This window comes from Lissotriton helveticus, chromosome 2_1 (assembly GCF_964261635.1).
Source record: "Lissotriton helveticus chromosome 2_1, aLisHel1.1, whole genome shotgun sequence".
Lineage (NCBI taxonomy): Eukaryota > Metazoa > Chordata > Amphibia > Caudata > Salamandridae > Lissotriton > Lissotriton helveticus.
In genome coordinates, this window is record NC_136059.1 from 2,031,638,984 (window position 1) to 2,031,649,860 (window position 10,877).

The window sequence follows — 10,877 nt, forward strand, 5'->3', positions numbered from 1 at the left end:
TCAGCACTGGAGGCTGCAGCAGCCGGTTCCACGCGTTCTTGCAGCTTTTGTTAATGCAGGAGAGGTGATCGAGGCGCTGCGCATGTTCACCCTCTCACGTCCCCCTCGCCCCACAGACCCCAGCCAAGGGAGCTCACATTGTAGAGCGGAGGGGCCCCTCATGTTTATCCTCTCACGTCACCCTCGCCTGTAAGACCCAGGCCAAGGGAGCTCCCAGTATAGAGCGGAGGGGCCCCTCATATTCATCTAATGAGAAATGATGATCGTTGTCTGAGAGAAAGCAATTGTTAAATTGTTGTAGACTCTAATGGCTTACAGCTGGGTATGTTTTCGAATTTGTTCTCGCTAGCCCAGGCTCATTTTTTGCCACCGTTACCAATCACAGTCAGACGGATGTGTTCTTTGTGCAGCCCAGTTACATACATAACAATAAATAATAGAAGGGTGTTGTTTTACATACATTCAGATCTGTGGCACTCACCCTCAACCCCTCACCCTCAAACCCTCACCCTCAAACCCTCACTCACCCTCAACCCCTCACTCACCCTCACTCTCACTCATCCTCACTCACCCTCAACCCCTCACCCACCCTCACCCTCACTCACCCTCAACCCCTCACCCTCACTCACTCACCCTCAACCCCTCACCCTCAACCCCTCACTCACCCTCACCCACCCTCAACCCCTCACTCACCCTCACTCACCCTCACTCACCCTCAACCCCTCACCCTCACTCACCCTCACTCACCCTCAACCCCTCACCCTCAACCCCTCACCCTCAAACCCTCACCCTCAAACCCTCACCCTCAACCCCTCACTCACCCTCACTCTCACTCATCCTCACTCACCCTCAACCCCTCACCCACCCTCACCCTCACTCACCCTCAACCCCTCACCCTCACTCACTCACCCTCAACCCCTCACTCACCCTCACTCTCACTCAGCCTCAACTACTCCCCCTCACTCACCCAAAACCCCTCACCCTCACTCACCCTCACCCTCACTCACCCTCAACACCTCACTCACCCTCACTCGCCCTCACCCTCACTCACCCTCACTCACCCTCACCCTCAACACCTCACTCACCCTCACTCACCCTCACCCTCACTCACCCTCACTCGCCCTCACCCTCACTCACCCTCACTCACCCTCAACCCCTCACTCACCCTCACTCTCACTCATCCTCACTCACCCTCAACCCCTCACCCTCACTCACCCTCAACCCCTCACCCTAACTCACCCTCACCCTCACTCACCCTCAACCCCTCACTCACCCTCTCACCCTCAACCCCTCAACATCAACCCCTCACCCTCACTCACCCTCACCCTCACTCACCCTCACTCACCCTCACCCACCCTCACCCACCCTCACCCTCACTCACCCTCACCCACCCTCACCCTCACTCACCCTCACTCACCCTCACCCTCACTCACTCTCACCCTCACTCTCACTCACCCTCACTCACCCTCACTCACCCTCGCTCTCACTCACCCTCAACCCCTCACCCTCACTCACCCTCAACCCCTCACTCACCCTCACTCACCCTCACCCACCCTCACCCTCACTCACCCTCAACCCCTCACCCTCACACAGTGCAATAGGTCTCGGAGCATTTGAGTTACAGCTTTTAGAAATGTTTATGGCTTTTTTTTTTAATTCTTTAGCATTGGCTACAGGAAACAAAAATGCTAAAGATTTACACAAAAAACCATAAACAATTCTAAAAGCACTAACTCTAATGCTGCGAGACCTATTGCATTTCCAATGCTTGTTGCTTGTTTCGTCCTAGGTAAGTTCTTTCACACCCAATTTCAGAGCTCAGCTTAGCAGGGGGCTGCCTGTGGAGGAGAAGTTGTGAGCTTCACCTGACTATTAGCGGCGATACAATGTGTCTCTCGGACCTCTTTCAGGTGTTGGCCGTCCTTTTTCCCCAACACCACCCAGGGGGGGCTGCAATCTGAAGGATAGCCCCAGGCGCCACAAGCTCTAGCTACGCCTCTGATAAGAAGGGGAATACCCTCCTCAGCAGCCCAATTGTTCGAAAACAGGTTCCAGTCACCAGATTCACATGCTCGTTAAAAACGAGGTTCTGGTGCAATCGCACTCCCAAGTTCTTAACTGATTGTTTTGGGCACGGGATAGGTCCCAACTCCAGAGGCCACCAGTCTGGAGACCAGAGGAGATTGGCTTTCCCAAAAAGCATAACTTCTGTCTTGCCCACATTACACTGGAGGCAGTTGGCAGCCATCCAGTTAGATACCGCTCTCATAAAGTTCTTAGTTTCAGGGGTAAGAGTCTGGAAAGGAAACAAGAGCTGGGTATCGTCAGCATACGATACCGGGGTAAAACCATATGTTCTCACAATGTCTGCAAGGGGGGGCCACATACACATTAAATAATGTGGGGCTTAGACATGAGCCCTGTGGAACCCCCTTGGTGAGTTCCCTGGAGATGGAACGATAGGAACCTAAGTTGACAGTTTGTGAGCGGCCAGTAAGGAAACTCTCCAGCCAGGACAGAGCTACACCTCCAATCCCCACTTTCTGCAGACGCCCGAGAAGAATCTCATGTGACACAGTGCCGAAGGCTGCAGACAGGTCTAACAGCACCAGAATCATGGATCCTCTATCCTGTGTCATCTTGATGTGATCAGCCACGGAGAGGAGCGCAGATTCGGTGCTGTAGTTGGGTCTGAACCCAGATTGTGAATGGTCCAGACCCCCTGTAGCCTCGATGAATTTAGACACAGTAGTGTTCACATGCTTCTTGGCCAGTTTGCTCAAGAATGGTAGTAGGGAAATGGGGCGTAAGTTGGATACTTCTGTCCATGGCAGGGCCGTGTTTTTACGAATGGGATTTACCACTGCCTTTTTCCAATCCAGAGGAATTAGTCCCTCTTTTAGAGACAAATTAATGATCGTCTGTATCATGGGGCACAGTAAGTTGCTTATTAAGGCCGTTGTTTTTGCTGGGATTAGATCTAATGGGGATCCAGTTTTGATGTTATTTATCAAGGACAGGATTTCTGTCTGACTGGTTTCAGGAAATTCAGTCAGCCTCGATTGGTTATTATCAAAAGATATCGGAGTATTTTTTATAGTAACCCCAATGCTCTTAGCCGTTGTAATCTTTTGATAAATGGCGTCTATTTTACTTTCGAAGAAAAGGGAGATCTCATCACATAAGGATTGGGAGAACTCCTCAGGACTCTCACAGGCCAATGGCTTTACAAAGGTCTGTAATATCCTGAATAGCTCTCTTGAAGAATTCCCTGCTTCTGCTAGCTGCGATGTCAGACTGTTCTTTTTAGCTAGCTTGATGTGTTTGTAATATGAAGCTAAAGCTGCTGCGTGATTTTTCCAGCTTTCTTCGGTATGAGTCTTTCTCCATACCTTTTCTAATCTCCTGCAACCTTGCTTTTCTAATCTCAGCTGTTCCGTGTACCATATCTCCTGCTTTAATTTGGGATGTTGTTTCATGAGTTTCAACGGAGCTAATAGATCAACAGCTTTTTTAAGAGTCGTATTGAATTTAAAAAGAGCTGACTGACGCATTATCTGTTGCAGTAATAGTTGGTTCTTTCCATACTTTTTGAATCTCTTCTAGAGTAATTCTGTGCCACTGTCTGCGCCAGATGGGGGAAGCTGATTGTTGTCTGACCGGTTTGACCAATCCAGGGAGGGTACATTCAACCAGACAATGGTCTGTCCAATTAATACGAGTCGGGGGACGGCTACATATCATGGGGCCATTAGAGAAAATTAAATCTAGGGTATGGCCTCCTATATGAGTGGAGCCATTATTTTGAAGCTGGAATCCCAACAAGGAAAGATCAGAGAGCAAGAACTGAGTTTCCGGGTGGTCAGGGATGTCTGCGTGAAAATTAAAATCACCTAATAGGAGGAAGTTTTCTTTAGCTTTTAGGTGTTGTGCTAGTAATTATGTTAAGGATAAAGTAAATCCTTTGTCTGGTCCAGGCGGACGGTAAATCAGAGCTCCTTTCCAATTATCTTTGGAGCCTGAGTTAATCTTAAAAATCATAACTTCCATCGATGGGCAACAACTCTGTTCAATTATGGAGACTTTCAGGTCTTCTCTATATACTATGGCTATCCCGCCTCCAGTTTTGGTTGGGCGGTCGAGCCTTAGGATTTTGTATCCTACCGGAATCCCTAGTGCTATGGCTGGCATGGTGTGTGGTTTTATCCAAGTTTCTGTTAAGAAGCAAATTTCGGGATTAGCCGTGTTTATAAGATTCCATGTCTCATGATAATGTTTAGACAATGAGCGTACATTAAGTAGAAAACTTTTCCAGCCTTTAGATATTGGCAATGCCTTAACCGCATGTCCAATGGAGATAGCGGTATAAGATGCTTGAAATCTACATTGTACGCATGAGAAGGGACCTTCCGGGCATGGCCATTGGTCACGGGCACAATCCCTCACGCCCTGAGGTCGTAAATTATGCAGCGATTGGGAGGTGTACCTGAGTCTACGGCCCTCCGTAGGTTCCATCACAGAACAGGCAGAGTGTCTAGCCCTTCGCCCCTAGCCCCGTCCAGTCGCGGACGGGCGCAGACGGGCCGCTCTTTGGCTGCTCTTCGGTGTGTCTTCGGCTGCGCGCGATCGCTGCGCGCTCCTGAAAGGGGCGAGGGCTAAATAGCCCTTCAAGTCTAACCACTAGAGCGCTAACCGCTCCCGTGGTTACAGGAAGTGCCAGGCTCTCACCTGACCCGCCCTCCGCTCAACGGTACTAACTACCGTGTCGGACCGGGGCGGTCAGGAAGGAAGATTGAGCCCAGGCTTCCCCGCTGCACTGCAAACAAAGTGTCCCTCCTATAAATCAGGTTAGGGCAATGTAACACGAATGTTTAAAAAATGTGAACTGCAAATTGCTAAGATAGAAAACGAACACAATGAGCAGTAGCTAAAATAATTATAATGCAGGGCGTACAGCTACTTCCCTGAGGTAGTGTCCCGACGTTGTACGTATACCGCTTAGGAACCCTTCCTGGTTTTCCCTGTGAGTGTCCACTCCTGGGCAACCCCCAGGGTGAAACCAGGCATCCCAGCGCTTTTGGGGCCGTTGTGGAGATTAAGCAAGCTATTGCCCAGAGTCGCAGAGTGGGACCCATGATTAGAATAGGCACTGAGGCGAGAATTGTCAGGTCCGAGGAAATTGAGCCCAAGACCCGCCAAGGCGGCTATTGAACCCTGGTCCCGGGCCAGACCTCTGCATCAGGGTCTGCCGCTCTAACCATTTGAGCCACACTTCTCCACAAGACTCTCACACTTCACTTCTCTGAAACAAGGGCTAACCTCACCACTTATACAATGGTGCATTGATCGCTACTCTTCTATAGCTGTGCCACTACAGTGTGGTGATAAAGTGAAGAAAAGTTAATGAAGAAAAGGTTATCATGTTGAATTTTTTTTGTTGATTTGAAGAATTTCAGCATATGCACCGCTTATGTTTTCCCTCACTCTATATACTTGAGATAAGTTGTAGATCACCAATTTACACAAATTTTCTTTTTCACATTTGTGTATCGACTTCATTGAAATTTAAGGTTGACAATATTTGTAAATTATAGTTTTCTAGTTACCTAGGTTTTCTTAATTCAATCTTCCAGAATATGAAGAAAAAGTTATTTGAAGGAAAAAATAACATGTTTTGCCTGAACAATTTAATTTTGTATTCCTTACCACAGTGGAGGAACATAACTGAGTTCAGGCCACCACATTGAGAGCTCCTACTAAGGTGTGTCCAATTTGCATGGTAAATTATTTCTTTAAAACAAAAAAGGCAATTGCTTATTTTCATCATTTTATTTCTGTTAGATAGGAAAAGCATCAGAAGTTCTGGTGAACGTTATTAAAGTTCCACCCTGTCCAATGTAGATAATAAGCTAATTCATGGGAAACCCCCAAAATGAAATTCTTCAAGGGATGGCACGACTTCTTCAGCTAACTCTACAATGCAGCTACTACAGTTCTGCAGATGTCGGCAATGTGTTCTCACTAATGGCTAATATTTATTTTTAAATGACTTTCTTGTATTCTACCTTGAGTTGGCAAATAATGAAATTCTGTGAATCTACTTGTTAACTTTAGGCTAGTCTTTAACCATGAAATGCGCTCTGCTACCTTTCGGTTAGGTTTGTGCTATAGAAATACCATATACATACATATACAGATATGTTACTGACCAATTAGTACAGGTAGGTAACTTATCCTTTTAGTATGGCTTACTCACTGCTTTTGGAAGGTTTTCTTTGTTATCTGAGAATGCAGGGGCATAATTTAAGGTGAAATTATCGTGTAAAGAGAGAAGCTCTGCTACTTGGGTTTTTTCATACATACCATTAGACCAATACCGCTCTTCTTTACACATGTAGACTTGAACTTTAGTAAGTTTAAATGATGAGTGGCACAAAAACAGGTTTTGAAATGAAAAAGCATAAAACATTTCATTTGACTACCATGTTTTATCTAGTAGTGTATGACAAAGATACTGTTAGTTCCATAATTTTTTTAAGATCAGTTTACACATATCTGAAAAATACAATATTGAACCGCAAGAGTACTTGGAGGTTGTAATTAGATTTCCAATGATCAAGGGAAACTACAGTCATTCTACCCCAATTACTTCATTTTCTTCATTGCAACTTCCATTGCATGATACTTTCATATATAAACTGTTGTTAATCTTTTAAATGTACTGAACATCTAGTGATATGTTTACCTTTCTTCTCACCCTTTTTTCTTTTAGTAGAAGATGAGCAAGTCTCCGCCGTCTGAGTGGGAATAAGATGTTTCCAGATCCAGACTGAGCCACCTTAGAAGGACAGCACAAGAAGAGGACCCATCTCTGAACATAGGAGCCTTGGAGAAAGGATGGTGGACCCATTTGCCTCATTCCCTGCCTTAAAGCAGCATGGGGCTTCTTATCTCCCTCCTCTCCCTCGCATGTGAAATACTGTGAAGAAATCACCCTGGCACTTTTTAAAAACTGTGTTGCTTGAAATGCACAGCAGTCTCCGAGCTCCTACTGTCACTGTCTGCCACCTCACGCACTCTCATTCCAAACTCCAAGATCACCCAATCATGATGGTTATTTCTGGCTGCTGCACTTCTCGATGCCTGCAAGGTTTATTAAATCTTTCTTTTAGATTTTTTTCGCAGTGCTAGCTCTTTGTCCTTCTTCATCTGTTTAGGCAAATAAGCCGGCAGTCAAACCTACTTTGGGCCTTTTAGACTTTGAAGAATGCATTGAAAAGATTTGAGTACACCATGTGTGTTGGTTGGTTGGTTTGTTTACAATGCCTCTTTTTCCTATATTTGAAACTTTTGTTTTCGGAGAGCAGATCTGTTACATCTGATGAATTACAGTATTATTTCACACAATTAAGTTATGAAATTTGTTTTTGTTACCTATAGAACATGCATTTTTTGAAGAGGATAATCGACTGGATAATATTGCAGTGAAGGAAGCTTTGGGTTTATACAGCTAGTGCTTAGCTGTTTGACCTAATCATGTTGGCCCCTTAAAGACTTGATATTCACTTCAAGAGTAAACAAGCCTTTTTAAAGTGACAACAAATATTTTGGTGAAAAACACCAGCCTTTGCAACGAAGGATCTTTTGGTTGAGGACAATGGAACTGTTCATGGCTTTATAGGACACTTGCTTGTGCGGAGAAGGCTGACGTGTAGCAAACACTTGCTCACAGCTGCTATGACCCTTTAACTGAAATGACTCCTCTTCCTACTCTCTATTTTTGTGTTGTCTTTGCACAGACTCCGGAAACGTGAAGGCTGCCAATCCGAGTAGTACTCAAATGTGAGGAACTTCTGGTCTTGGATCTTTTTTCGATTGAACTCAGCTGATCATATTGATCAGTAGATACAAGTATATATAGTTTCAACTTTAAAAAGTTTTAAAAAATTGAGAAGAAAATACTATTTGCAGTGTTTTTTTCACTGTATCAAATGTCAGTGCTTTATTTAATTACTCTATATTCTGTAATCATGGCTTTTGTCTACCTTGCTTCTATATCACATTGTCTATTATGCATTTGTAATTTTACATGTAATATGCATTATTTGCCAGCTTTATTACCTAGGCTATGGACCTCATGTGCATATAGACAAGACAGAAACCTAGCTCTTATCACAAGTTGCAGAAATGTTATATACGCATTAAGTAATTGTAGAACCTAGGACTGCTAATCTCAGTTCGCTCTGTGATGTCAAGTGCAGAATGTACAATTAACTGGTGATTTCCTCATACTTTTGATACTACTTGTACCTGTATGTCTTTTAGAAAGACATTGGTGGAGTCTGTATCCATTTTGTATTTTTAATACAATAATTGTACATATTGGTTATATTTTTGTTGAAAATGGTAGAAATGTACTATGTTTATGCTTCTACAGCCAGTTTGTACAGAGCTGGAAAATAAATAAATATAATAAAACATTTTGGTGGCCCTATGGTTTTTTATAGCTAAATTCCTAAATGTTGCTCATTTCGCTTGTACAATAAAAATTTGACAAGCATGGTTTAAGACTCAATATGAAATTTGAAAATAAATACACCGTTAAAGGTGTGTGAATGGAATACTAATTTGTTTTCAATAGGTGGCACATGCAAGAAGCCAAAATTCAATTTTCTGTTTGTTAAAGTAAACCATTGTAAAAGATATTGACATTTATATACTTTCCTTTGACCACTAGTATTTTGTCTCAACCAAGCCATTTTATATCCTTGATTTTCTGCTGCGCATTTCATTGTGATTGTGTAATCGCACAACCTCATTATTCTGCAAAGCTGCGTAGACCACAGATCTATGCCATGAAATGAAAAGGTATTCTTCATCTGGCATAGGTGTAGCTGCACCCTTTCACCTGTAATAACACTTGTGCTTTATTGAGGATTGTGAATGGAGGGCTTAGTTTAAATGCAATGAAGATGACTAAACGCAAATCTATACATCTATTTTAATAAATTATATTTCAAAGGATTTCAAGAAAATTCTTAATGCGGTTCTTTTTTTTAATGTATCCGTCATCCCCGACTTTCTCCACATCAACACAAGAACGAACCCTCAAGAAGCAATCTACTTCTCTATGCTGTAGCAATTTTCAACGTGAGGGATACAACATGGAAATACTTTGGGGTTTATATGCTCTTTTTGATGCATGCTAGATCACTATTTTAGAACACAACAGATTTTGTGTGATGTTAGTCGTCCACAAACACTCTTAGTTAATGCTGCATGGTCATAGTTTATCAAACCTCGAATTCACGTCACAGGCATTGCCAAGGTTTTTAAAACTTTCCATGCAAACAATCTCAAACTAAACTGAATGCCAGAAATACTAATGTAATTTTTTTCTTCATGCTTTATATATTTCATCTGTTATTGAATTAAGAATTGAAACCCTGAAGAGCGTTGTTACCTTTTCTTAAATGCTCGTAAGTTTTAAAACAAATGGCAAAAGGCTTTATCACATTTATAGCTCGGAGTGGATGTAATTCTGCGTATTCTATACTTAAAAATTGTGCAAAAGAAGAATTTGGGGCATGGCCAGAGTGGGTTTCTGACAGAACTTGTCCTCGTTGCAGAGTGTTCAGCTAGGGGCTGTGAAGTGCCGTGGAAGTCTTCTGTAACATGTTGGGGGACTTTAATGGGGGCCTTCATTCCCTCCTGTTTAAATTCAAGCAACAAAAAGACTGCTGTGGACGAAGAGGGTTATCACAGTGGTGCCACGACTGCAGCGTGTCGAAAACCAAGATGGCAGGGTCTGCCATCCAAACCTGTGTGAGACACCGACGGGGGAGCACTAAAGGAGAAATCTGAGCATTGTGGGGGAGAAGGTGACTGGGGATGGCATTAACAAAAACCAAGCGAAAACGCTTGACCTAATGCGCACTGTTGTACTTCCAGCTGGGGTGCTACTATATGTTATAAACTTTAATTTTACAATTGATAAACAACATAACTTTTAAATGATCAAAACCATCATAGTGTTGTAACATTCATAGTTATTTACTTTCCGTTTCCAAAAGTAAGACATTTAGTGACCAATTGTAAACATCATTGGATTACATGTTAAACATTTCATTGTTAAGACATTAACATTTTAAACTTATTTTCGACGCCCGCCCTATGCATTTCGGGCCCCTTGGCCCTTCTTCAGGGGCTGTGTCTGGAAAAAATCAGAACAAATCATATCATAGATTACGGTCCTTCAATAATGTAGAGCGTACAGTCAAAGACTAATTTACAGAATGAATCTATGCTCAACTGCTTGAATGCATGTAGTTGGGAGGAAAATGACTGAGAGAATCTTGAAAAACGTCAAAGTGGACAGGGTGAAAGTTTACTAAACCATGTTGTGATATGTATAAAGGGTGAAGAAAAACAAGAGGGAAAAGAAAACATGAAGACCTTGTACCTCACTCTGTGCCCTCGTAACCCGGGGGGGATAAATATGCACCTGTGTCATGCACTCGTAACCAAATAGCAACCATTTCTCTCCGGTTACTGACCTTGATTCTATGTCAACCTGGAGTCGATAATGTCTCGCTGTGCGTATTATGATTTACGGGCTGGTTCTGAAATTTACATAAACGTCACAGTGTGGTCACTTCTCAGTATTTTACAATGCGTGTTACAAAATTTTTTGGGGAAAAATGTTATAAGCCTGTCATACCTGAAGTTATGCGTGTTGCTCGTGGTCGGTCATAGAAGGTTGGCCGCGTTACATCTAAAACCGCTTCATTGGGTAGATCCTCGTGCTAAAAAATGCGGAGAACAGCGTTCAGTAACGATTACGTAAATGTTGCGTAAATGAAGAATGGCTTTAGCGG

At 43.3% G+C, this 10,877-nt stretch overlaps 1 protein-coding gene across 1 annotated transcript in view; it reads left to right on the plus strand.

The window, feature by feature from the left end:
- Nucleotides 1-8,482, plus strand: part of RAPGEF2 (Rap guanine nucleotide exchange factor 2) — a 197,514-nt gene extending 189,032 nt beyond the window's left edge. The window contains exon 22 of the mRNA XM_078677004.1: nucleotides 6,773-8,482. Coding sequence (XP_078533130.1) covers nucleotides 6,773-6,801 — 29 coding nt within the window. The 3' untranslated portion in view covers nucleotides 6,802-8,482. The remainder of the gene's footprint in view (nucleotides 1-6,772) is intronic.
- The last annotated feature ends 2,395 nt before the right edge of the window (nucleotides 8,483-10,877 follow it).